The following is a 27,282-nucleotide window of genomic DNA, read 5'->3' on the forward strand; positions in this document are numbered from 1 at the left end:
CCTCATTCGGGCCTCCCACATGGATGCAGGGTCCTGAGGCTTTGAGCCATTCTCTACTGCTCTACCAGGCCACAAGCAGGGAGCTGGAAGGGAAATAGAGCATTCAGGACACAAACTAGTGCCTATATAGGACCCTGGAACATGCAAGGTGAGGATTTGGCCACTAGACCATCACACCAGGCCAGACTTGATAATCCTCCTGAAGAATAAATCTGACACACGCATGCACACACACACACACACACAGAGAAGGAAAGAACACACTTGGGAGCCTGGTGTGATAGCGTAGTGGTTAAAGTCCTCACCTTGAAAGCGCTGGGATCCCATCTGGTCGCTGGTTCTAATCCCAGCAGCCCCGCTTCCCATCCAACTCCCTACTGGGAAAGCAGTCGAGGATGGCCCAAAGCCTTGGGACCCTGCACCCGTGTGGGAGACCTGGAAGAAGGTCCTGGCTCCTGGTTTTGGATTGGCTCAGCTCCAGCTGTTGGGGCTGCTTGGGGAGTGAACCATCGGACAAAAGATCTTCCTCTCTGTCTCTTCTCCTCTCTATATATCTGCCTTTCCAATAAAAATATATAAATCTTTTTTTTTTAAAAAAGAACATACTTGGTCCCAATCTTTGGTGTCACTTAAAACTGGAGGGGAATCACACATTGGGGCTTTTTGAATGCAGAAGAAAATAAAAAGCTCATTGATTAGGAAAAACAGAAGACCCCAAGAGAAATTTTCCCTGAGCCCTCTTGTTTCACAGGTTCACAGAAACCCCCACCCTGTGGTTCCTCTGAGACCAGACGTCGTGAGGAAAATTACTTAACAGCATTCATTCAAAGTGATGTGTTTTTCCAGGCATGATTTTTTTTTCTTAAAATGACTGACCCTAAGAGGAAAAAAAAAAGCTGACCTTTTGAGCTGTAAGAAGTGGAACTGGGGCCTCTGGCTTCATGTGTGCCAAGAGCAATGCCATTTTGAAGACTCAGCGTGAGGACTTTGTGCAGCCCACACTTGGAACATAGCACAAAGTTAGAGGTTGTTTCTCGTGCTGGCGTATTGAACAGCTCGGCAAGCCTGTTCAAGCAGAATGACGATTTTAGCTTTTCGCTGGGAAAGGCAGGCCCAGAAATGGTCCCGGCCAGCCCTGAGCTGCCTGGCTGCTCGTTGGCAGACCTAGGGACTGAAGCCCCTCAGATTTCTTATCTACACACTCTGTCAGACTCGCCTGAGGCACACAGGGCAGTTCCTGCCACAGCGCTGCAGTTCCCGGTCTGTCGAACTCCCCCCCCCCCCACCCTTGGTTTGCACTAGTAACAAGGGAAAAATGAGCAGAGATTGAATGCGGCAAAACCGAGTATTCCCAACTAATGAAGCATGGTCTTTGGAAGGCGCCCAAAGGCAGGTCTTGAAAGCATCGGTGCAACCCCTTGCAAGCCAGGCCCGGGAGTGAGGTGCCAGCAGCCTGCTCTGCCTCAGCGGCTGTGTCAGTTTATCCCCTTTCTTCTCTGCTCCCCATCACCTCCGCGCGGAGGCAGGGACAGTTTCCACTCCTTTTACAGTGTGGAGGGGAAGAGGCCTGTGGAGAAGCAGCTCATTCATCATGTGCCCAGGAGCCTTGCCCGTCTCTTCCCCAGCACGAGGCTTGCTCTGCACAGACCCAGGCAGGGAGGCGGGCCGGGCCGGGCGGGGCTGCCATGGTCTTCCAGGCTGTGCGACCTGAGGGCTGCTGGGACCGCTAGGCCCAGCTGGCTCCTCACTCCCCCAGACTTGGCACCACTCCAGTTGGCCAGGAACAGCAGCCCATATGGAACGGGGTGGGGGGACAGTGCTTGTTTCCCATGAACACTAAGCCAAGCAGTAGCTACTGTCCTTGCCATTTTACAGGCAGGGAAACTGAGGCACGGATAGTGGCAGTGTCTTGCCCTGCGTCAGAAACGGCTGATTCACACTCAGCCACCTCACCGCCCCCCACCCACCTGCCCTGGGCCTCGGCCCTTTTCCCTGGAATGTCTCCTTGCTGCAGGTGTATCAGGGTAATCAGAAGGGTCCCCTGAGATGCTCTGGGGACTCAGTGGTGTAGCCTTAAAGACATCCCATCCCCCCTCCACACACACACACACACGTGGTTGCAAGGGGCGGGGTTGTTACATAAGCCCAGTACAGAGCCTGCCGGGGGCTTCCCAGCTCCTGGAAACTTCGCCCCCAAATCCTCTGGCCCGAAGTGGCTGGAACGCACGGGGGACTTGTCACAGGGTGCGCCCCAAGCACAGGGGTCCCGGTGCGCGCCAGCGGGGCTGCCCTCCCCCGCGCCCGCGGAGCAGGGAGGCCGCGCGGCACCATATTTAGTCAGGGGGAGCGGGCAGTCCCGGGCTGGTATGCGGTGCTGGGAATTCCTGCAGGAAGGAGCCCGCGCCTGCCCTTTTTGGGTTGTCTCCCGCCCCGCGCCCTGTGCCCGCCGCGCCCGGGGAGGGAGCACCGGCCCGGCCTGGCCCGGCCCGGGAACCTCGGAGCCGGCCCGCGCGGGGAGCGGGGTCTCCAGCCTGGCCAGGGGCCAACCCCTAGCCTCCACTGCCTTTTATGGCCTGTGTGTGCGTGTGTGTGGCAGCGCGAGGAGAGGTACTGGGAAAGCCTGCGGGCGAGGCCGATTCAGCGCTGCGCAGAGGGTGGGGGGGCTTCTGAGGGTCATTCCAAAGGGACGTGGGAAGCGCACGAAAAAGATGATTTTGGTGTCAAAACCAAAAAAATTAAACACGCACAAATCTGAAATGCATGCCTCGGAGAGGGCTTGCAAAAGCTCATGGAACATACACACTATGAAAAAGTATACATGGAATTCGATAGCTTTTTAACTTAATTCCATCGCCCCGTGCACTTTCTGAACCTGGGCCCAGAGCAACGGGCAGCAATAGTGACCCGGACAGGCAGAGCAGGCTGGGGAGGGGCGCCAGGCATGGAGTGCGTGGGAGTTGATGAGACCACTCCTGCCCCCAGGATGGGAGCCCATGGGTGGCCGAAGGAGTGGGGGCAAGCCGGGAAGGGACTCCGGGGAGCGGCTTCCCCCGGGGTCTACGGGGATAATATGCGGGACGCACCAGCGCTGTGCGGGGATTGCACCTGACAAATGACAGAATCATCGCCGCCCCCTACCCCATGTGGCAGAGCACTCCTAGAGGCTCGGCAAAGCATGTACCCAAGGGGCAGAAGACGCGATGAGGGGCTGCACCTGTGCCGCTCCGGCAAGTCGAGAAAAAACACTTTTCATCTGGTTGCGCTCCCTTCGCAGCAGTCAGGCAGACGGCTCCAGCCTCGCCTTCGCAAATTACCCCCAAAAAACTCACAAAAAACCTTTCCTCTCTGTTCCCTGCCGTCCAGCGTCCCCAGTAGCACGAGACGGAAGAGGTTAAAGCCTGGGGTCGGGGATTGCTCCAGCAGCCCCTTCTCTAGGGACTGGGAGTCTCAGGGGTGGGCGGGGGGCGCCACGGCCGGGGGTCAGCACGCGCGTGCGGTGGATGACCACCCCGGCTGTGCGCCCCGGCCCGGGGCCAGAGCTGAGCGGCCCGGGCCCCTGCAGGAGGCGCTGCGGAGGCCACGGTGCTGGACCCTCCCCCGCCTCACCGGGCCGGCCGCCTGCCCCATCCCACCCGCGGGCGGCCCCGGATCTATAAAGAGAGGCGTCCGAGGCGCGCAAGGAGATTTGGACGCCCCGGCCTGGGAGGTGCGCCAGATCTGAGCTCCCGGTCCTGCTTGCTTCTCTTGCTTGTCCCCCCCAGTTGGAGATCTGTAAGTGCGGGTACCCCTGCTGGGGTTGGGGGGAGCACACGTGGGGTGGTGGGCTGGAGGCTCCACCAGGGCATTCTCCAGGGTTTGGGGGGCTCTGAGGGGTCCAGTTCAGGATATCTGTCTCCAGGAGGGGGCGAGATGGTGGGGTTCACGATTTTCCTCTCTCTCTTCCCCTCCTTTCCTCCTACCCACCCTCTCACTCAGCATTTCTCAAGATTGTCAGTGGGACTCCAACACTGGACCCAACCCCAGTTACTTCAGAATTTCCAGGGGGGAAAAAAAGCCACTCTCCCCCTCCCCCCAAAAAGAGAAAAATACACTTAAGAGACCATCAGCGCTCCCAGGTGATTCTTGTTATCGGTGAATGGAGCAGATGTACTCCCTTCCACATCTCAGCTGCGCACATCCCAATGAAGCACAGCTGAACTTCACCGAAAAGCCCCTGGCTCGCACGCAGGCAGGCGAGGCAGGCTCCAAGTGGCTGTGGAAGCACCACTTAGCTATGCTGATAATGTGTTAAGTCAGTTCCAAGGCCACGAGCGCCTGGTGGTGCTGAAAGCAGTGCTTCTCGGACTGTGAGCTGTGCGCGTTGATAGCCCAGGGAGATAAGGCTGCTGATGACACGCAGCCTTGGAAACAGCCCAGCTTTCTTCCTGCCCCTTCCAAGTGAGAAAAGAAAAATAAGGGGAGGGGGGAACCAACCAGGTTGCCCCCAGATTCCCATCACCGCAGGAGTGGGGAAGGATGTAGATGCTATAGTCTCCCTGTGTCTTTATGACCTGCTGGTGCGCTAGGTAAGGCCTTAGGGGAGTCCCTACAGAACCTTGCCTCCACTGTCCAAAGAAAAAGGAAGATTTTTCCCCCCTTGTCTAGGGAGCTGCCAGGGATTCTGCTGCTCTGGGAAAAACCGCGCTTGTCAAGGAGTAAAATGTTAAGAAACCCAAGGCAGGAAATGATTAGTTGTAGAGACTCGAGTCTTTACATTTGCTGGAAACTGACCAGCAGTCAGCCAAGGAAAAGCAAGCTGCTAACAAACCCCTGTGCACCTGTTATTATTTTCTGTATTTGTTGGGCTTCCTTCGAGAGACTGTTTAAAGACCCAAGGTGCTAAGAGTGGTTGAATGGCAGGGTGTGAAATGTGAAATAAGATACAGTGTATCGGTGCAAGGAAAGGGCAGGGTTTGGTGCATGGAGAATGGATGCTTGCCTGGCATTCATTGCAGGAGCACGGAACTTAGTTGACTTCCCTGAATCATTTGGGATCCTGTGCCTGCTTGGCCTAGAAGGCAGCAGAAGCCCAGAGAGGTTAAACGAGTTGCCCAAGGTCACACAGCTAGCAAATATTGGCACACTCTCCCATGTCTGCCTGATGCCAGGCTTGTACCGGGTACCCCATCATCTATTTTTTTGTTCTTTACTGTGGACAAAACCTTCTCGTTGGAGTTACATTGCTGGTGGGACCCAATGCTTACCACAGAATAAATGTTTAGCCATGATTTTGTTTTTGTTTTTTTGACAAAACATAAACTGACTTTTTGCCAATGTCCAGTTCCATGTACTCCGTCCCGTGGTGGAATGATGATCTGCTTGGGGCTGGTGACCCTTGCCACGCTGTCACCCCAAGGGTCCAAAAGGTGTGCTTGCCAGTCTCTGGGGTTTGCCTTGTCCACAGCATGCTTTTTGATAGTCATGTCTGAAATAGGCGTGCTATGCCGTACAAGGTATTTGTTATGGATTTATCATTACTTTTCCGTGGGAGGGCTGAGATGGAAGCAAACATGCCCATTTATGGTAGCGTTTTCCATGAGGCCATCCTGGTCCCTTCGCCAACTGCCCAGCCTTGCACACAGCCTCATTGGCCCTGCCCCTGGGGAGCTCCCCACCCTGTCCTCCTCTGTGGGAGCCATCGGGACAGACTGGACCAAAGGACATTAGAGAGGAAATAGGAATTCTTTTTCCTGCCCTCTCTTCCTGGAAAGTTTTTTTTTTCTTTTTTTGGATGGGGATGTGTGTGTGTTGAGAGGTTGTCTCTTCCCTTTTTGCAATCCCAAACAGGTGAATTTGATACTGTTGGCCCCATTGCATAATTCCAAGACTGGGTATGCATCAGATTCTTCTGGAAAACCAAGCACACTTTTAAGTGTGGCAGCTCAAAATTAAACTTGAAAGTGATCTTCTCTGGCTTCTGCAAACCTCAGTTTTCCCATCCGTGAAACAGGGTTAATGGGAAGAGCTGGCATTTGCTGAACTGTTTGGCCAGGCAGCACGCTAAACCCTTGGTGGGCATTTTTTTTTTACTTTAGTCTTCATGACCACTCTTTAGAATCTTGTTGTTGTTCTTAATTTGTAAGTGTAGGGTCTGAAACGACTTGCGATGGCACCACTAGCCAAGAGGGAAGAGAAGGCTTCTAGAAACCCAGTTCTGCGTATCTCCTGGGCCTGAAATATTCCCTTTAGGGAAAGGTGGTGAATTGTGCTTCTGAAGGGCTCAGCTCAGCACCTGCCCATGGGCTGCCCTCCCGGGTGACCAGAGCTGCCCTGAGGCTTGCTTGGAGTGGCACAGCCAGTGTTGGGCAGAGCCAGGCAGGCTCTCATGTGCTCTTCGCAGAGATATATCCGAGTCTTACTTTCAGGACACCTCTTTCCATAACCTAGCTCCCCCGTGGGCTCCAACGCTGGGGAGAACTTTATACTTCATCACAGCCATGTGTCCTTCCCTCTGTGGGGGCAGTGACATCCTCTGCGTGTCTTGGCAAGTTTGGCGTTTGTGTGGGTCCCCTGGACATGGAGGTGTGCCACTGTGCCGTGCCTGGGAGATGTCTGCCTTTCCCAGGAGCCCTTTCCCTCCTTGGGTCTCTGCCTTCTACTCTTGGCCTTTAAAAAAAAATGTTTTTAAAGATTTATTTTTTGTGAATGACGGAGTTACAGAGAAACTTTCCATGCTCTGGTTCACTCTCCAAATGGCCACAACAGCCAGAGCTGGCCTGATTAGCTTTTTCTGGGTCTCCCATGCAGGTGCAGGGGTCCAAGCACTTAGGCCATCCTGTGCTGCTTTCCTAGGGCATAAGCAGGGAGCTGGATTGATGTGAAGCAGCCAGGATTTGAACCGGGTACCTACATAGGATGCTGGCATTGCAAATGAAGGCTTAACATGATGTGCCACAGTGCCAGCCTCACCCTTAGCTTTAAATCCATGTAGGGGGGTGCCACATGAAGGAGAGAGGGCAGATCTGGGTCCAGGACAGGTGAGGATTGCAAGCAATGTGCACATGAGGATGTGGGGAGCAGGTGCCTGCCACACCAGAGGAGAGGAGGCCAGCTGTATCCCAGGGAGCATCCCTTATTGGAATCACAGGGCTCCATGCCCCCTTGTGCACATGTGACCTTGCCATGTTGGCCGTGCTGTCCACCCTGCCTCCTGAGAGCACACCTGTGACTCAAATAGCTGGAGACAGAAAGTGTTTAGGGGAAAGATGATGTCCGTATTGAACTCATACAAGCTTTTCCCTTTGTCGCTTATTCCTGGTGGCTAGTTACACATTTCTGTTGCATGAGGGATGGTATGTCGTGGAGAGATGAGGTGGCCTCTGCAGGGAATGTGCAGATATTGCACCTGTTTCTGTGAGGGACCCGGGCACCAGCAGGGTTTGTATCCCCCAGGGATCCTGGTATCACCACCCAACCCCTACCCAGGTAGCCAGAGTCGGCTCCCTCCCCTGGGGAACAGCAGGGGTCCACACAGATCACAGCGTCCTCCCCTGAGGATCCTTGGAAGCCATGCTGGCTGAGCTGGAGAATTTTCTTCCCATTCCTCCCCCTGATCACAGCTAGTCTGGTGTTTTCCAAAAGTAGGTAGAAAGTGGAATTTAAAGATAAATTTATTATTTTTTTTAAAACATCTTCTTTGTTCTTGATCTGAGAAACAGAAAAGGCAGAGTGTTCCCATCCACTGGTCCATTCTCCAAAGGCCAGGGCAAGAGCGGGCAGCTCAGGCTGGGTCTCCCTGGTGGTGGCAGGGAGCCAGCTTCTGGAGCCTGCCCTCGTACCTCCAAGGCTCTGAATGAGCAGGAGGTGGACGTTGGTCCCTGGTCCTCTACCAGGGGCTTGGGTGATGTACTTGAGAAGCTGAATGCCTGCCCTGCAAGATTGATTTTGGTATATTAACCATGAGATCCATGCATATGAAGAAACTCATGGAAAATGCACTCTCTATAAATATACATGCATTTCAAGTTTCTGGCAGGCAGAGGAGCAAGGTCCTTCCAGCTGGAGCTTTGTACGGAAACCTATGGCCTGCCCTGTCCTTACCTCTGAGGCTCGGAAGGGGCCTCGGCAGCCTCAGGGCTCAGTTGTCTCTCTCTGTTAGTTTCTTGGACAGGCATTTGAGCTTCCCCAGGGAAGCAATGGGCCAGGCCTGATAACGGACAAGTACCATCCCCTTGGTTCATTGATTCCCTTTGATTCGTGGGTCCTCAGTGCTAAAGTGGAGAGGGTGTGCTCTGTGCTCCCCAAGTTCCTCTGGTGAAGACAACCCGATGGTAAGAGGGACAAAAGCAGCCGAACCATCTCCGGTGGCCTATGTCCTCAGTGTGGGTCACAGGTGTCCTAAAGTGGCAGAGCCAGGCTGGCCCACTACTGCGCTTTGTAAAGGGAAAGTGGAAGGCCCAGAGATTGAGGTGGGGGTGGGGGTGACATGCCCAGAGCCACCCAGAAAGCTCAAGGCAAAGTCAGGACTAGGGACTTGGCTAAGGTACTGTTACCGTGCGTACGTGCACGTATGAGCTGGTGGCCAGGAAGTGGAGTCCGGGACCAGGATTGACTCAAGCAGAGGTATCCAATGTTGCAAATGCCTGTGGCGACAGAAGCCTTTGCTTTCGTCAAGACACTTGAGAGCTGCACTTGACCATCAGGGTCTGTCAGTTCCGTGATATCCTTTTGGCCCTTGGAGCTGTGAGGAGTGTGAGGGATTGGAGGGGGTCGGGGGCAGAGTGGAGGGTGCAAATGGAGCCAGAGGACAGAATCCCCCTGCCTGTTTTGAACGATTTATTCACTTATTTACTTTTATTAGAAAGGCAGAGGTACGGAGGGAGAAGGAGAGAAATAGATCTGCTATCCTCTGCTGTACAAAGCTATGAAGGTAGTTATTGAAATAAATTATTTAGGGAATAGTAACAAGGGAGGAAAAGTCTACATGATCAGCACACATGCAATATTTTAAAAGATTTATTTGCTTATTTGAATGGTATAGTCACAGAGAGAGAAGAGACAGATCTTCCATCTGCTGATTCACTCCCCAAGTACCTGTAATGGCTGGAGCAGTGTTGGTTTGAAACAGGAGCTAGGAGCTTCATCGGATCTTCACGTGGGTGCAGGGACCTGAGCATTTGGGCTGCCCTCTGCTGTTTTCCCAGAGCATAAGCACGGAGCTGGATGGGGAGTAAACAGCTGAGACTTGAATAATTGCTTCTATGGGATGCTGGCATTGCAGGTGGAGGTTTCCCAGGCATGCCACAGCAATTGCCCCATACATGCAATTAAAAATAATAATAAAAAAAAAAAAACCCTGGGCCCGGTGGTGTGGCCTAGCAGCTAAAGTCCTCGCCTTGAACGCCCCGGGATCCCATATGGGCGCCGGTTCTAATCCCGGCAGCTCCACTTCCCATCCAGCTCCCTGCTTGTGGCCTGGGAAAGCAGTCGAGGATGGCCCAAGGCTTTGGGACCCTGCACCCACATCAGAGACCTGGAAGAGGTTCCTGGTTCCAGGCTTCGGATCGGCCCCAGATCCACAGGCATGAAGAGGTTCTGTCTGGGACTTGGATGTCCCAATGGCGTGCGGGATGGGGGATTGTGCCACCCTCTTCTTAACAGGTTTGGGTACAGCAGTGGGATTGATGAACTTCTCCACCTCCCTGGTACCCCTTGCCCCAATGCCTCAGGGGATCTGGGTTCCAAGGCACACAGTCTGGGAAACACCATCGCAGCTGAACCCCAGCTTCTCCTGCCTCATTCTCTTGCTTTTGACCAAAGCAGATGTCACACATCATAACTGTCAGGGGCATCAAAGCACTGGGCCAGCAGCCAGCGACTCCTTCTCCTTTTTTGGACTGAGCCCGAATCTTTGCATTTGATCTTGTTTACATTTTTGACCTTGAGATTAGATAGGGGTCCGGCCATGGAGATTCATGTGTCTCCTTTATTTTTCTGCTGTATTTCTTGCTGTTTTTTTTTTCTCTGACATTTAAGGCAACTCACGACTAAACTACACATGTACAAATGTATTTAACATTCCCTAATGTGTACTAGTAGAGGAAGGGGGGCAGTTTTATGTTAGGTGTATTTTGAAGCACATTTCAGGAGAATGAGGAAAGAGGACTGAAGTGGCTTTATATCCAGTCCAAACAGACTTCAAAAGCTTGATAGGAAAATGAAGTTAAAAAAAGCTAAGTTTTGGGCGTGGCTGTAGTCCTAGCAGCTAAATGAAGTGCCTGAGCCTCTTACCAGAGAACTCAGGTCCAACTTCCAGCTGCAGCTTGTAACTCTGCCTGTAGCAATTGCAGATGCTAGAGGATCACTGCCTCCCCTTTGGGAACCCTGATGGAGTTCCAGCTCTGGTCAGGCCTTGAGAGAGTGTTGGGGTTAAGGAGCAAGGGTTGAACCAGTGGATGGAAGGAAGGCTTGTTTTTCTCGTTGCTTTTATTGCCTCTCAAATATCTTCAAGGTTTGGTTCCTTTTTAAGTTAAATTCAATTTTTGTGGGAAAATGTGTTAAAATCCACGCATGATTGGTTCATAGTACACATTTTTCATTGAAAGAAGATTACTCTTAGGCATGGGTTTCTAAAATGTTCTGCAAGAAACCTTGAACTGGAAAGGGTCTTGTTTGCAAACTTAGTTAAGGCCCCTGGAGGGTGTACGCTCAGCGTGGCTCCCCATGGACCGGGAGATGAAAGGCCAGTCTGAATCCCTTTTCTGTCCCAGCTGGCCAGCTGCTGCATCCCCAAGGGTCGTTTGTCCTCTGGCCTCCATCACTACAGAGCTGTCCTGGGCTTGCAGCCTCATCTGGACACACATAGAAGGCATGTCCTCCTTATATCGTTGCCTTTGAGTCAGGAGTGTGTGTGTCACAGCTGCCATCGTCTGACATCATATGTGCCAGGAGACTTCATCAGGTGCTTGGTTAAGAGACAAGGAGAGGAGAGAGTCCATCACTAATTGCTCTGCAGGACTGAGGAGAGTGTGACGTGAAGGTCCAGTGGGAGATGAAGCAGTGTCTATTAAGTCCAGATGGAAGATGGCAAACAGCAGCCATCTGATGGGTCACTTCCCTTACCCCCAATAGCCAAGACTAGGTCAAGCTGAAACCAGGAACTCAATCTAGGCCTCCACATCATGACAGTAACTCAACCACTAGAGCCATCACCAGTCTTGCCCGTACCCCCATACCACCACCAAGTGCATTAGCAGGAAGCTGGAGTTGGCAGTTGGAGCCTGGCGTCAAACCCAAGCACGCGCCAATGGGAGGTATGATATCCATCGTGCCATCTTAACTCTTAGGCAGGACGCATGCCCAGGGTGATTCCTGTATTCCAAAAACCCGGCTGGTCTGTGATGGTTCTGTCAAGCTCAGATGAGAGAAGAATCGGTTCTAGAGTCAGACTCCAGTTTAAACGCTGACTCTGCCACCTCTTAGGTGTGGAACCTTCTGATTGATCTACTGTCTGCTCCCCAATTTCCTATGCTCACAGTGCTGCTGGCTGCCAGCACCCACCCCTCAGGCTGCAGTGCTGTAAGCTGGCGGTGCCGTCTGGTCCACTGCTCGTGATCACAGAACCCCAGACCTAGTGGACACAGGGCCGCAGAGGGAGATGGCATAGCACCTGCTTGCATTCTGGGTGTGAGGGAGGCAGCAAAGTACATTTACCTTTTGATTCCATGTCTCCACAAAATGGAGCGAGGGGGATGTCCCACCCAGAACAGCCCTTGCCCAGTGTCAACAGTGAGCAGTCGCCCTGGGGCCAGTCAGCTTTCGGTTTTTTTGTTTGTTTGTTTGTTTTTTTTTGGCCTGTTCACTTCCTGCCTGCCCCGAGGACAGCCTGTGAGCCCCAACAGTGTTTCCCTTTTAGATATTCCCTAATTTCCCCCAAAAGGTCAGGGCTGTGTAAATACACAGAAACCACAACAGCATCTTCATGCCAAAGAGTGTAGCAAGCAAAGGCCCTGATAGAAACTACCAAGGTGCTGTTTGTGTTTTCCTGCTCATCTCTGTTTTTAGGAAGAGGGGTGAAATCAGAGACAACTTTATTTCTAACAGTTCCACTTAATTTTTAAGATTTATTTTATTAATTTCAAAGGCAGAGTTAAAGAGGTTGGGGGGAGGGAGAGAGAGAGAGAGAGAGAAAAAAAAAAACCCTTCCATCTGCTAGTTCAAATGTCTGCATTGTATGGGACTGTGTTAGGCCAAAGCCGTAGGAGCCTGGGACTCTATCTGCGTCTCCTACATGGATGGCACAGCCCAAGTGCTTGGGCCATTCTCTATTGCTTTCCTAGCCCATAAGCAGGGAGCTGGATTGAAAGTGGAGCAGCCACGGCATGAACTGGTACTCATGGGATGCCAGAGATTGCAGGCAGAGAATTAGGAGTTAAATTGTCACACTGGCCCCACAGTGTTTAAAATCTGACACTGTCAGGGGTCTTAAGGTGGGAGCCAGAGGCAGTGCCGTTGGTATCATCTAGGAACTTGTCAGAGGTGGGGCTTCTTGAGCCCTACCCAGACCTGGTCGCTCAGACGCTGATGTAGGAAGAAAATATGTGAGCACCACTAAAGTTGCCAGCAAGAGCCAGTGCCTTACTCTGCAAGAAGTAGTGGGTTTTTGAAGTTTAATTTGTTACCTGTAGTTCTTCCAGATAGAAGGGACTATTTTTTTTTTAAGATTTATTTTTATTACAAAGTCAGATATACAGAGAGGAGGAGAGACAGAGAGGAAGATCTTCCGTCCGATAATTCACTCCCCAAGTGAGCCGGAATAGGCTGGTGCGCGCCGATCCGAAGCCGGGAACCAGGAACCAGGAACCTCCTCCAGGTCTCCGATGTGGGTGCAGTGTCCCAATGCATTGGGCCGTCCTCGACTGCTTTCCCAGGCCACAAGCAGGGAGCTGGATGGGAAGTGGAGCTGCCGGGATTAGAACCGGCAAGAAGGGACTGTTTTTTTAAGACTGAGTAAGAGCAAGAGATACTAGGAGGAGCCCATTGGTTTATTATATCCGAGGCCAAGTTCAGTAATAATTTTAGAAGGCAGGAGACATCACTAATAAACTGAGTGCAATATGTGTCCTTTATAATTCTTCATTTTGCTTTTTGAATAAAGTGATTACTCTGATTTAGAGAATGATTCACTAGTTTTTCTATATTTGTGTGAAAAACAAAAAGATTGACAGGAGGAGGAGAGAGATTTTCCCATGTGCAAGGTGGGGAATCAGAAAATTGATCCGGGTCCCCCCTATGGATGGCAGAGACCCACATAACTTGAGCCATCACCCAGGGTGCGCATCAGCAGGAAGCTGGGATCAGAAGCAGAGTACGAACCAGGCACTCTGATATGGACTGTAGTGGTCCCAGTGGTATCTTAATTGCTATGCAAAACACCTGCCCTTTATCTTTTTTATTCAATCAGTACCTAGATCAGTACTAGCATCACCATCAATCAGTACCTAGATCAATCAGTACCTAGCATCACCGTCTCTTTCCAACAATCAGTATCTGGGTTTTATTGTTGTTACTTTCTCCACTGAGAGAGAAGTAGACACTGGAGTACCAATTTCTCCCATCACACACCAGGTCCCTGGCTCTGGGGTTGGCGGTTGGGCTGTAGGGACCCAGTCATGGGCTAGACGGTGTCCTGCTTTCCTGTGGAGGATGTTCTTGGTGAATTTAAAGGGGCTGGGAATTCTTTCGTGTTGAAGTAGAGAGGCCAGTCCTGGTAACCACACATCCTCACTGAGCAAGTGCCGTCTTTCCTGGGAGTGCAGCCACAGTGAATGGGGGAGAGGAGGTGGGGAGCAGGGCAGGCCATACCAGGGCAGCACCTGCAGGCAGTGTCAAGGTTTAGAATGGGAACACATTAGGCCCAGCAGGGATTGCTGCCCCTGCACCTGACTTCAAGGATACGCCTGGATGGCAGGTTGGAAAATCATTCCCCAGGGGGCTCCCTGACTTAGAGAAAAGTTAACCACTTGAAATCCTACACCAGACTTCTCCTTTGCAATTATTTAGTTACCCTGGGAAAGAATTTCTATAGAATAGTAGAATTTTTTTAAAAAGATTTATTTATTTATATTGGAAAGACAGATATACAGAGAGAAGAAGAGACAGAGAGAAAGATCTTCCATCTGCTGATTCAATACCCAAGTGGCCACAATGGCTGGAACTGAGCTGATCTGAAACCAGAAGCCAGGAGCTTCTTACAAGTCCCCCATGTGGGTGCCGGGCCCCAAGGCTTTGGGCTATCCTCTAATGCTTTCCCAGGCCATGAGGAGAGAGCTATAATAGAGAGTGGGGTAATCGGGTCATGAATTGGCGTCCATATAGGATCCTAGTGCATGCAAGGTGAGGACTTTAGCCACTAGGGTGCCACCCTGGGCCCAGTAGAATATTTTTTTTTATCAGTTTTCCAAATGTTGTGTTGATTCCCCCAGTATCATACAAGGATAATTTTTATTATTTATTTATTTATTTATTGCACATTTTAGAGAATTTCATGATAAGTGAATTTATACAAGTATAAATGATACAATAGTAAGTCAGTTAAAATGGAAAAATCTTTGTGTGAAATGAATTGTCTATTAAAGCTCTGTGGGGTTACAGCCTCCAGGGTAGCGGATGTTCCTTGATTGGCACGGCACCCTTGGAGGGCATCCTGGTGCTGCCAGGTACTGCTGTCCCAGCCTGCCCCACGGTGCACACCTTGGTCCTGTGTTGGTGGATCCAGTTTATTTATTTATTTATTTTTTAAAGATTTATTCATTTTATTACAGCCAGATATACACAGAGGAGGAGAGACAGAGAGGAAGATCTTCCGTCCGATGATTCACTCCCCAAGTGAGCTGCAACGGGCCGATGCGCGCCGATCCGATGCCGGGAACCTGGAACCTCTTCCGGGTCTCCCACGCGGTGCAGTGTCCCAAAGCATTGGGCCGTCCTCAACTGCTTTCCCAGGCCACAAGCAGGGAACTGGATGGGAAGTGGAGCTGCCGGGATTAGAACCGGCGCCCATATGGGATCCCGGGGCTTTCAAGGCGAGGACTTTAGCTGCTAGACCACGCCGCCGGGCCCGATCCAGTTTATTTTTATGGGCTAAATTCCAAGAACTCTTAAGTGCAAGTCAAGGAATGAGCTAATTCCCCTCCCCCATTTAATTTCCATCCCCCTCCTTTTTATTTGGAAGGCAGAGAGATAGAGATGGAGATCTTCCATGTACTGGTTCCCTCCCCCAAACATCTGCCAGATCCAGGCTGAAGCCAAGAGCCAGGAACTCAGTCTGAATCTCCTGCACTGGGTGACAGGTCAACTATTGGAGTTGACAACTGCTGCTTCCAGGCTGGTCCTGGCAGTGGAGCTGCCACTGGGACATAGGGATTCTAATGTGGGCTGTAGGTGTCCTAACCAGCATCCTAATCACGAGGCCAAGCGCCTCCCCTGACATTTTTTATTTTAGAGAGAGAAAGAGAAACTCCCACTTACTGATTAACACCTCCACCCACAATGGCTCCCTCTTGGACGGGGTTGGACTGAAGCCAGGAGCAGGAACTCAATCCAGGTCTCCTATATGGGTAGCAGGAACCTAATGACTGGAGCCGTCCCTCTGCCCTACTTCTGCCTCCCCACTTGGCCCCCTCCCTGGCTCCACATTAGCAGATAGCTGCAGGTAAGAGGTTGAGAGAGGCTTTGATGTCTGGTATTGCATTGTGGGATTCTAGCGTCTTAGCTAGTGGCCTGTGAGGACGGTACCTGCCCTTTGATGCTAAATATTTTTTAATGAGCTTTTCTATCTACTCTATTACAGTTACCTATTTTTAAATACATAATTGATACATAACTGAGGTACGATACAGTTCACCTATTTATGTAATTGAAAGGCCTTGAGTATATTCATAAATTTGAATATTCATTACTGTAGTATATTTAGAGCATGTTTTTCACCCTCAAAAGACCATGTACATTTTAACTGTCACTTTTAAAAGGATGTATTTATTTGAAAGACAGTAACAGAGAAAGGGAGAGACAAAGAGGATTACAGACATACATGCACATATCTTCCATCGTCTGGTTCACTCCTTAAATGCCCACAGCTGCCACTGCTGAAGCCAAGAGCCTGGAGCTCTGCTTGGCTCCCCCTCGTTGGTAGCAGGGACTCAAGCCCTTGAGCCATCGACTGCTTTCCAAGGCACATGACCAGGAAGCTGGATCAGAAATGGAATAACCAGGGTTTGAACCAGGCACGCTACTTAGGACCGTGGACATTCCAAGCAGCGGCTACGTCCACTGTGCCCTAGTACCTGCCCCAACTGCCACCCTCTAGCTTCTGGAAATCTGTAATCTTCCTTCTAACTCTGCAGATTTGCTGCACGGTTTGTAGAAATGGTATTGTACAGTGTGTGATCCTTTGTGTGTGGCTACTTGGGCTTAGAATGTTACAGTTTAAGATTCAGCCATATTCTAGCAGTTGTCAGCACTTCATTGCTTTTCATGACTAAATAGTATTCCATGCTATGGATAAATCACATTTCATTTCTCCTTTTATCCATTCATGGAAATGTTGATTGCTTCTGCTTTGTGGCTTTTACAAATAACACTGTGCTAAACATGTCTATGTGAATTGTGTTTCTGCTGGGTTTATCTCCAGGAGTGAAGTTCTTGGACCAAGTGGAAGTTCCATGGCAACCATTTGAGGTTATCTTTCATTCCTGCAGTAACAAGGAGTGGGCATTTTCCAACAGCCACACTTTTTCCTTGCTAGTAACTGAAAATAGCATGCTTGCATCTCTAGTCTCATGTGGATGGCTGCTGGGAATATTGCTTGGGTTTAGTAATACAGATCCTTTTCTCAATCCTTGGGCAACATAAACCCCACCAGGGGAACACGCTCCTCATGTGGGCTGTTTCTACCAATGGCAGCCTGCTGACAGTTGTTCCTGTGTTTAAGGCTTGGTGTTGCCCAGTTCTGACCCCGTCCTCTTCTTCCACAGGGGACCAACCAGGCACCATGGCACAACTCGGTGATGATGAGAAATTCCTCTTTGTGGACAAGAACTTCATCAACAGCCCAGTGGCCCAGGCTGACTGGGTGGCCAAGAAGCTGGTGTGGGTCCCTTCGGAGAAACAGGGCTTTGAGGCTGCCAGCGTTAAGGAAGAGAAGGGGGATGAGGTGGTTGTGGAGCTGGTGGAGAACGGGAAGAAGATCACCGTGGGCAAGGATGACATCCAGAAGATGAACCCTCCCAAGTTCTCCAAGGTGGAGGACATGGCAGAGCTGACGTGTCTCAACGAGGCTTCTGTGCTGCACAACCTGAGGGAGAGGTACTTCTCGGGCCTCATCTATGTGAGTATCTGGGCCTGCTGGGTCCCTCTGCTGGTTTCCTGCGCCTGTCAGAGCAGGAGGGACTTAGAAGTGTCTGGGTTCAGCTTGGGGACCTGAAGATGTTGTGGGAGAAGATGGTGTATTGAGGGATGGAATCATTCTCGAATGGGTTCATATCTCAGCCCTGCCCCACGTACTTCTTGCTGTTTTTTTAAACATTCAGTCATTTTTATTGAAAAGGCAGGTTTAGGGAAGACAGACAGAAAAATCTTCCATTTCCAAATGGCCACAATGGACAGAACTGAGCCAAATGGAGCTGGGAGCCAGGCGACTCTTCAAGTCTCCCATGCGGGTGCAGGGTCCAAAGGACCTGGGCCATCCTCTACTGCTTTCCCAGGCCATAAGCAGGGAGCTGAATGGAAATTGAAGAAACAGGGCATGGACCAGTGCCCATACTTGCAGGGGGAGGATTAGCAAGTTGAGCCATCATGCCAGTTTTCCCCAACCCAAAGCCCAGATCTACTTCTGTGACACTGAGCAAGTCATCTCACCGCTCAGAGCCTCAGTATTATTGTCTTTGAAATGGGAAAAATCACCATTGCTGAGTAGAAGAGGTGTGAGTCTGTGTGATCCATGTAATAGGTCTTTAACAACTTGCGGAAAATGTAATAGATTTTTTAAAGCTGGCACTCACATATATAGCCTGTTGTTCCATTTTTCATGAACACTTGAAAGGAATCCCACAGGCATAGTGCAGAGGGAGGGACACCACTCAGCAAGTATTGGCGATGTCCGTTCTTGGCCTTCTCCCACTGGGCCTGAGGAATGTGCCCGTGACCTTTGGGGAATGGCTGGTCTGTCCTGGCAGGTGGATAGGTAGGAGACAAGAGGAGCCATGTGGGAATTACCCGGAGGGGACCCTGGACATGTCTGGGTGGATGGTGTAGGTCAGAGAGATTAGAGCTTGTACTGTTTGATATGATAGTCCCTGGCCACTGGGCCAGCTATGTTGAGATGATAATTAAGATAACCATTTAACAATGCGTTTCTTAAGTTGTGCTGACTGTATGTGCACAGCTGCCACCTGTGTAGAGTGTGTATATTGGATTGCATCAGTCTAGACCACTCCCATCATCACAGGTCTGTTGGATGGACAGCCTGAACTCTCAGGGCCTCGGGTAGTTCCTGGGCTTGCCCCAACTCCCCCTCACGTGGTCCCTGATGTCAAGCTCCGCGGCCCAGCCTAGGTCTCCTTTTTATTTCAGAAAGGCCCTCCCTACCCCCTGGACAGGTGAACTTGTCTCAGTGTCGTGGGACACACGAGTGGCCTGGCCCTGTAAAATGGGCCTGTAGGAAGAGGGAAGTGCCAGATGTGCCTCCTCTCACGTGGCAGGTTCATGGACCACTGGATGTGTATGTGGTTGGTTTGGGTCACTTCTGTGCACATCCTTCTCAAGGTCATGGGAACCGTCCCTTCCGTCCCTGCGTCCTGTGAGTTCCGCCCTGCCTGCTTTGCCATGCTGTAAAGGAGACAGAGCCCCTTGCCTTCTCCAGGAACGTGCTGCACATTTTTTTTCCTAATTAGGAAAATCAGGCACATTCCAGGGGGGAGTTTTGGAAAATTCAAAGGAGCAGAGCAAGCCCCAAACTCAGCGCTCACCCGGAGACCAGGCGTGCTCTTGCTGTGTCTTCTGGTGAGGAGGCAGCTCGAGGGCCTGCCCTGTGAGGCGGTCATGGCTTGCTCTTGGTCCCAAGTTGAAATCCCTGCTGAGCACTTCTCCATCACCGTCGGCCCAGGATGGCCTTTTAAGGACTGTGTCATCTCTCTTGTGAGATGGGGCCCTTAGCTGCTTGAGTTGGGGCTATTTAGGAAGAGGTTGTAGTGGATTTTAACAAATGTTTATGCTGAATTTATGTAAAAGATTTTTACAGCATTGTTGTTTGAAAGGCAGAGTGACAAGGAGAGACCGTTGTTCCATCTGCCAGAGCATTCCCATTTATGGCCCCAACAGCCAGGGCTGGGCCAGGCTGAAGCCAGGAGCCAGGAACTCCCATCTGAGTCTCTTCCACATGGCAGTAGGGACTCAAGCACTTTGGGCCATCATCTGCTGCCTTCCTGGACACTTGAGCATGGAGCTAGATTGGAAGAGCAGTTGGGGCTTGACCCAACACACTGATAGGAGGAGGTGGTATGGCAAGCAGCTTACCTGCTGGACCACAAGGCTATTTCTGTAGTGGCTTTCTAAGAGCCCAGAGGGTAGGGGCACAACTCAGGTCTATGAAATAGCCTGTTCAAGCCAGGTCCTGTACTTTGATGCGCTTTAACACCACATTAAGTAAAGTGGGCCTGTCCCATTTTATGGGTGGATAAGTTAAGACCCAAATAAAGGTCAACTCTACCTTTATTTTCCTAATCAAGTAGGGGAAGTCACTTTGTGTGGGGCCTTCCTTGTTGGGAAATGACATTGACGTGGTGATGTTGGTACTTTCGACATCAGTTGGGGCTTCTTGGAGCTAAGGTCGCCCATCCAAGATGTGTCACCTGCTACTAGGGAGCTGAGACAGGCCCACATGTCCACTTCACCTGTTGCCCTCTGACACACACTTGGCGCTCAAAATAGAAATTGAGGGACTGGTGGAAATGGGGGGCTTGGGTAAGTCCCGAGACCCAGAATATCTTCTGCCAGGAAATCAGACGTCAAATCAAAGCTGCAAATTCTTGCTCTGTTTCTCTGGACAGATGAGATTAAAACCCTGGCAGCCTTGTGACCACACATGCGCTCCTCCTGTCTTGTTCCTTTCTGGTCAGTTTAATCATTTAGTGGAAAGATAGAGAACAAAAGGGAACAGAAAGTTACTCTACAGACCCACAGCAAAACAATGGAGGACTCTCGTTAGTAGGTGTGTAGTAGGTGATGCCAAGTCCATGGCTGAGGCTACCTGCTGTGCCTGACTTTGACCTGTGTGGTCAGCATGCCTCCTGCCCACCTGGAGCCTTTGCGAAGGCCCTGACAGAGCTTTTGGCCTCTGGGTTCTGGAAGAGTCAATGGAAGCGAAAAGAACCTGTTGCCCTATCTGATAGACACAGACTTGGAGCATCCAGAACTAACCTGGGTGCTGCAGGTTGCTGTGGACGGTGCGGAGCCAGGGCTGTAGGTCTCCAGGTTCAAGGCTCCTGGCCTCAATCGATGCTGTCATCGATTGGGTGTTCTCTGCCTGGAGTTTTTCAGGGAACTCTCCAGTTGTTGGCTGTGTCCCTGGATTTTTTTCTTTTTTGCTGGGAGATGAAAAGCGTGAGGCTGACTTTTGCCGGGTCTTCTCTCGAGGCCTCCTCAGCCTATTGGGTTCTTTGTGCCCCCCAGCAATAGGGAGGCTGCTGTCCCACCCTGCAGAGCAGGGGACCAAGGTGGAGAGGGCATGCCTGGTAGAGAAAGAGGCCTGGCGTCAGACTCTGGTCTTGTCTGCCTGTGAAAGTACGCATTCCCTCTCCTGCCCATTGCCCATGTGCGCACTGCACAGCCCTGACCTGCACTTGCTTTATGAAAAAATAGAAGCAACGACACACGTCACCTGATGTGAGTCCGTGACTTGGGGTCCAGCAATTGCATTGGGCACCTGCCAATGGGCACTGAAGGGCCCGTGAGCCTTAGGAGAATTTAGCCACAGTTGATGTCTGTGCAGGAGGTGACAGTTCTTTCTGGGAGGCCCCACAGTGACAGCTCCTACTACAATTGATTCAGAATTAACTTGGCTGAAAGTTTTGGCTGATGGTTGCTATTGGTAACGTTCTTTATGGAAGAGATGTGCTATTGTGTATGCCCATGTTTGCAGATAAAAAATACCTGCTGCTTAGAGAAGTTGGGTTACTTGATCAGAAACAGGTGCGTTCCAAGCCTGCTAAGGCCAGCCCTAGGGCCAACACTTTTAACTGTTACCTTGTGTCATGGTTTCCCTGATGCTACGAGATAGACATTACTACTTCATTTAAAGATGAGGACCTGGAAACTTGGATGTGCTTAGATTTCCTGTCTGTCGTGGAGAAGTGGGTGGACTGTGAATCCAGACAAGACCAAGTCCAGGGTCAGGGTGACTGCTCACCATGGGCATGGGTCCCCATGGGCCATGAGGGGTAGGACCCTGGACAGGTGGGGATGATGCTGGGGAAGCTCTTGTTAGCCTAGGCCAGCTTTCAGTGCACAGCGGGCAGGACTCTAACCTTTTATGAAGATTTCTTGAGCCTCTGCTAGGTGCTAGGCTGGAGGATGCCAGCTGCTGGCGCAGAGGGAGTGATTTTTCTGAATTGAGCTAATTTGCTATATATATGAAATAGTTGGGGAATAACAAGGAGAGCGAGTGAGAAGAGAAACTCCATTTCTGGCATTGCTCAGAAAAGCCAAGGAGTGGCCACTTCAGGAGCCAGCACTGGGAGACAGTCCCTGTTAGAGGGACTGTGGTCTGTTTGTCACAAGCCCAGCCCTCCCTGTCGCTCCCAGGGCCTGAGTACAGGCATCACTGTTGACTGCACCTATTTTTCTCTCTCTGCTGAATGACTTCACTCACGCCTCACCTGCTTGGTCCTGAAGTTGATGGGTACTTCCACGACTGTGCCATCACCTGGGGCTAGAAACAGCATTGTCCTGAGGGACACAGTCCCTCCTGTCCGTCAAGCCCTCCTCCCCCAAATCAACCCACTGACCCCTCAAGGAGCATTGATCAGTGGCCCATTCCAATTCTTACAAGAACAGGGGTCAGGAGCAAGCTTCCTGCCATGCTTCAGCAAGTGACAGTTCCTTTCTTGTTAAGAGGCCTGGCCAGGCATCTTCCCTGGAGGCAGAGGAGTCCCAGGTACCCCAGGGGCCGGTCACCACACCAAGCCCTGGAGGGTGGAAAGGAAATAGGGCTGGAGGTGACCCCATGTGGAGCCCCAAGAATTAGCCCCAAAGATCATTCAAGTTATTACACCCTCAAAGATTGCCAGAACGTTCCTGGAAAGTGGAATTGGAGAATAAATTTTTTCTGATGCAAAAAATTTGAAATCCATGCAGACAGTGGGTCTTCCAAAAGTTCATGTGGAAACCATGTCTTATGGAAAAACTATGCATGGATTTTAAATTTGCATTCGAATTTATATTTTCATTCCATTTTGTTCTCACTTTGAAGTATCTTTGCCCAAGGATCTCCACCCAAGGACCCTAAGAGGACATTTAAAAATAAGTATAGGGCCTGGCGGCATGGCCTAGCGGCTAAAGTCCTCGCCTTGAAAGCCCCAGGATCCCATATGGGCGCCGGTTCTAATCCCAGCAGCTCCACTTCCCATCCAGCTCCCTGCTTGTGGCCTGGGAAAGCAGTGGAGGTCGGCCCAAAGCTTTGGGACACTGCACCCACGTGGGAGACCCGGAAGAGGTTCCTGGTCCTGGCATCGGATTGGCGCGTACCAGCCCGTTGCGGCTCACTTGGGGAGTGAAACATCGGACAGAAGATCTTTCTCTCTGTCTCTCCTCCTCTCTGCATATCCGGCTTTCTAATAATAATAAAATCTTTTTTTTAAAAAAAGAAATAAGTATAAATGAGTCCCCCATCCCTATACCTAGACCCCAGCTCTTTGTCCTAGAGACAAACAGGTCATGGGTGTGAATGCCCATCTCTGCCAAAAGGCACAGTCAAAAAATTCCCTGTGGATTTCACTTCTGCTTTTTTCATTTCACCCTGTCTTTGACTTTGTCCATGTCCGTCCCTAACTCTCTAGTCGTCTTTTCAAAGAGCTGATATGTGCAGATACTTTAGCATAGAGAGAGTGGAGAGAACCTGGTCTTCTCTTCAGATCCCCTGCTCATCCTTAGAGCATGTGGCCCCCAGCATCCTGTAACCCTCTGACGAGGTCTCATAGACATGCAGGCCCCCCACCGCCACCCTGTGCCCCCACCATGGCAGTGTCCGCCACGCACTGCCATGCATCTTGCTGTTTGCCCCCGTGGACTTGAACCCACGTTGGGACCCCTGTGCTCTGTAGGATGGAGGTACAGTCTTGAGCTATCAGAATGAGCTACAGCGATTAAGCCCACCCCTGTCTGCTGATGGATATTTTGGTTGTTTCTGGTCTGTGTTAAAATCAAGCTTGAGACATAGAATGTTGTTTGTGGGCTGTGTCTGTCTCTAAGGTTGTTATTCAGGAGGCTCCAGCATGGTTGTACAGCCTAGTCATGAAGGTATGATTGTGCATCCATTTGTGGAAGAGGCTTGGCTCGGGTCAGGTGCACCAGCCAGGCAGGTGATAAGGGCCAGAGCTGGGATTCCTCCCAGGCTTGCATGTCTTAAGCCTCATGTTCTTCGTCTACCCTTACTGTTCCCTACCTCTCTGCACAGCTTGGGGCTCTGCAGCTGACCATATAAAGCATTGGAGAACAAGCTGAGTTGTTTCCTAATACGGTCACGGGAGGGAAATCCTGGGCCTGTGGCTGGACCTGCTGGTGGCACTGGGCCCATAAGATGCTGGCTGGGACACGGGAGGTGGGGACGTGGAAACCTCTGAACTTGACCAGCTGGAGAGGCGTTCTTGGGGATGGAGAGGCCAGAAGCACAGCCAGCTGCGGCTGGGCTGCGCCAGGGGCAGAATGAACCAAAGTTGAGCGGTGGAGATGAAACAGGCAGATCCCAGAGCCCTGCAGCATTGGCCTTGTGGGAGAGGAGCCGCTGCCTGCCAGGGCCTTGGCCTTGGTCATTGCACCCTGGCTTGCTCTGGAAGGAGCATTTTTAGATCTGTCTAGAAGCAGGGATTATGTGCTTGCTGTGTGTAATGGCACTGGGAGCGTGACTTTAAGGCAAGTCTGTGAAGGGGTTGTTAGTCGGCCCCACTGTGTTACACGTATGAATGACTCTGAGAAGTTGAGGGACTTGCCCAGGGCCACACAGCCAGGTGGCAGCCGCGTGAAGGCTTGGACCAAGTGCTGTACCCTTCAACGCTTGCCTTTGCTGCATCCAGGTTATGGGCTTGGATGTGGAGTAGGTGGGCTAAAGTAACACCCACAGCCCACAAGGGGTAGGTGTGGCCCCTGGGACCTGAAGGAGGGGCGGGGCTGGGTCGGCCTTCGCTGCAGTGATCACTGCTGATTGGACATTTACTCTCTGAGCAGCCTTGTCTTGGGGGCAGGGCACAGAGAGACAGCACCGTTATGTGGAAAGCAGGGCCCCCACTCAAGTGAAGACAGGCTGTCCCAGTCCCAGGCATTGGGGCAAGCAATGGGGTATTGCCCACTGTATGCTGAAGGAAGACGAAGGGGGACACCCAGCTCTCAGGACACTCACAGGGTGCTTGGGTGGCACCTGAGTGGTGGGGGCAGGGGCATCACGGCAGAGGCCAGGTGCCTTCAGTTGGACCCTGCTTGCTCATGCACAGTCATGTCTTGTGCCGCTGCTGCTCTCCCCCATCAGAGCCCCAGCGAGGTGTGAAGTTCACCCCGACAGACCCTCGCAGCCACTCCCCCGACTAGACTCCCTGTAGCCAGTGCACACCTTCCTGCCCTTTGGTGTTTGGTGTGGCAGCAACTTTCTCTTGAGGCTTCCCTGAACCTCTCCCAGCATGGGCCAGGTCCTTCTCCTCCTTGCCTTCAAAACAAGGTCTTCAATGGACCTGTGACCTCTTGTGAAGGACAAGCTCTGTGAGGGCAGCAGCGATTGCCAATGGACTTGTCGCTGACCTCTAACAGTAGGTACTGAGTACGTGGTCAGTGGATGTTTCTGTAGTCCTACTGTTGGCTCCAGTCATACTTCTATTGGAGGAGTGGTGAGAAACTGGAAAGTGATTGTTTTCCCTTCCACCAACCCTACATCTGTTCAGAACACCGCCTGTGCCCGTGCGCTGGCCATTATCACATGTGTTGTCCTGGAAGGACCTGTCCTCTCTCTAATCTGCCCCAACTCTTGACTAGAAGCCTCCTGAGGGCAGGGACCTCATGTTTGGAGTATTACACTGTCATGCCAGCACCTGGCACAGTGTTCAACACAGATGGGTAGAGTGGGCAGGTGGGCGACCCACTGACAGTGGTTGCATGGCCTCAAGGGTGGTGGTGCTCACACCCAAGAGTGGACCAAGCCAGGCTCAGTGCGGCTGGGGTCTGGCTTGGTGACTCTGGCCAGCCACGTCACCCCAGATAGCTCAGAAGCGGACTCTGTGCTCCTCTTCCCTCGGTCTGTCACGTCTCGGGGGGAGGGGTGGGAGGAGACGCCCTGGCAGGGCTGATGCTTATCACTGGGAGAATGAACAGTCCCAGCGGACCAGGTCAGAGCAATGACCTCAGCCGCTGGGAAAATATGCCTGTACGGGAAGGGCTGGGGGTGAGAGTGATGGCATGCCCCTGCACCCAGCGCCCAGCGAAGCGGGCTGCCCTCCCAGCCCTGCTACCGTCAGATGCACCTGCTCAGATGCTAGGGCAGAACCATGCAGGTCGTTGTGTTAAGCATTTTAAGGCTGCAGTGCCAGTATCCCTGCTCTCCAGTTCCCGAGGAAAGCAGGGAACAGTCCTCTCCCCCACTCCAGTCCCACTCTCCAGTCCTTGGACACCATGAATCTATTTTCTGTCTCCGTGGTTTTTTCCGTCCTAGATGTTCCCCTGCAAATGGGTTCTGATGATCCGTGGCCTTGGTGCCGGCTGCTTCAGCTCCACAGGACTGCCTGGTGTGTGGTCTGCACTCGCCGTGCCATTGTCCCCAAAGGCTCAGCTGTAGGTCTGGAGCCGAGATTTGAACCCAGGGCTATTTCCAACCTGCACAGCCAACATGAGACTGGCCTAGAAATACAGTCCTGCCTCCCATTCTTTATCCCCTGTACCTGGGGTTCCCTGGGATGCCGAGGGGTTCCCAGTGTGACTGTACCTCAGTTTCCCCATACTGAGCGTGTTGCCCAGTGAGATGAGCCAAAGCAAAACAGGCTCTCACAGTCCCTGCAAGGCTGCGGTGGGCCAGCTCTCCTAACTGAGTGGGTCTGGATGTAAACATGTTCTTCTCTTGCGCAGACATACTCCGGCCTCTTCTGTGTGGTGATCAACCCCTACAAGCAGCTGCCCATCTACTCGGAGAAGATCGTGGACATGTACAAGGGCAAAAAGAGGCACGAGATGCCACCCCACATCTATGCCATCGCCGACACGGCCTACAGGAGCATGCTGCAGGGTGAGTGGGCACCTATGGCTGTTGGGTGGGATTACCAGGGCCCTTGTACTGGGGAGCCACCTCCTGGGAGCTAGGCCTGCTCTGCCCCTGGGCCCTCCTGCGCTCCTGCCTGCCAGTGCTTATTGCCAGGAATGCAAAGTTTGGCAGGCACTGAGCGGGGGACAGGAGTGCTGTGACTGAAAAAGGCAGAAAGCAGCCAGAGCTGGCCGAGGCAGAAGGAGCGGATGGCTTGGGCAAATATGGGCATGGGCCTGTTCCTACTCTGGGGCTGTCAGCCCTATGGCTGCCCCAGGGCCCACCCAGGCCCCCCATAGGAAAAGGAAGTCATAGTGTCGGGTCCCACCCAGCAGGCCCTGAGTTGGCACCCTCATGTCTCCCACTCCCAGCAGGCCCTTAGACAAATGTCTCTTCTTCTCCAGTCTCAGTTCATTCATCTGTAAAAGGGGACAATGGCTTGCTTCTCGCAGATCATTGTCTAGGGTATCAATGCCTGTTGTCCCCACTTGAAGGTCCTGTGTGTCACCCACACTCAGGTGTTCTGCAGGCAGAGTGTCCTTATCTGAAATGCTTGCAACCGGAAGTACTTGACATTTGGGATTTGGGAATATTTGCCTATGCATAATGAGCTATGCGGGGAGGGAAGGGAGTGGGGAGACCCACATCTGAATACAAAATTCATTTACGTTTATGCACAGCAGGGAGTTTTCTCCAGCCATCTTAGTGGTTCTGTGCCCAAAATCAAGTTTTGTCGTGTGGAAATTCTGCTTGTGATG

General features: G+C 51.7%; 1 protein-coding gene across 2 annotated transcripts in view; it reads left to right on the forward strand.

Annotated features, from left to right (window-relative positions):
• MYH11 (myosin heavy chain 11) overlaps window positions 1–27,282 on the forward strand; it is a 90,941-nt gene that overhangs the window by 4,835 nt on the left and 58,824 nt on the right. For both annotated transcript variants that reach the window (XM_058680966.1, XM_058680967.1), the window contains exons 2-4: window positions 3,755–3,771; window positions 17,013–17,365; window positions 26,353–26,509. In XM_058680966.1, coding sequence (XP_058536949.1) covers window positions 17,030–17,365; window positions 26,353–26,509 — 493 coding nt within the window. In that variant the 5' untranslated portion in view covers window positions 3,755–3,771; window positions 17,013–17,029. The remainder of the gene's footprint in view (window positions 1–3,754; window positions 3,772–17,012; window positions 17,366–26,352; window positions 26,510–27,282) is intronic.

The sequence above is a fragment of the Ochotona princeps genome, chromosome 24 (genome assembly GCF_030435755.1).
Source record: "Ochotona princeps isolate mOchPri1 chromosome 24, mOchPri1.hap1, whole genome shotgun sequence".
NCBI lineage: Eukaryota > Metazoa > Chordata > Mammalia > Lagomorpha > Ochotonidae > Ochotona > Ochotona princeps.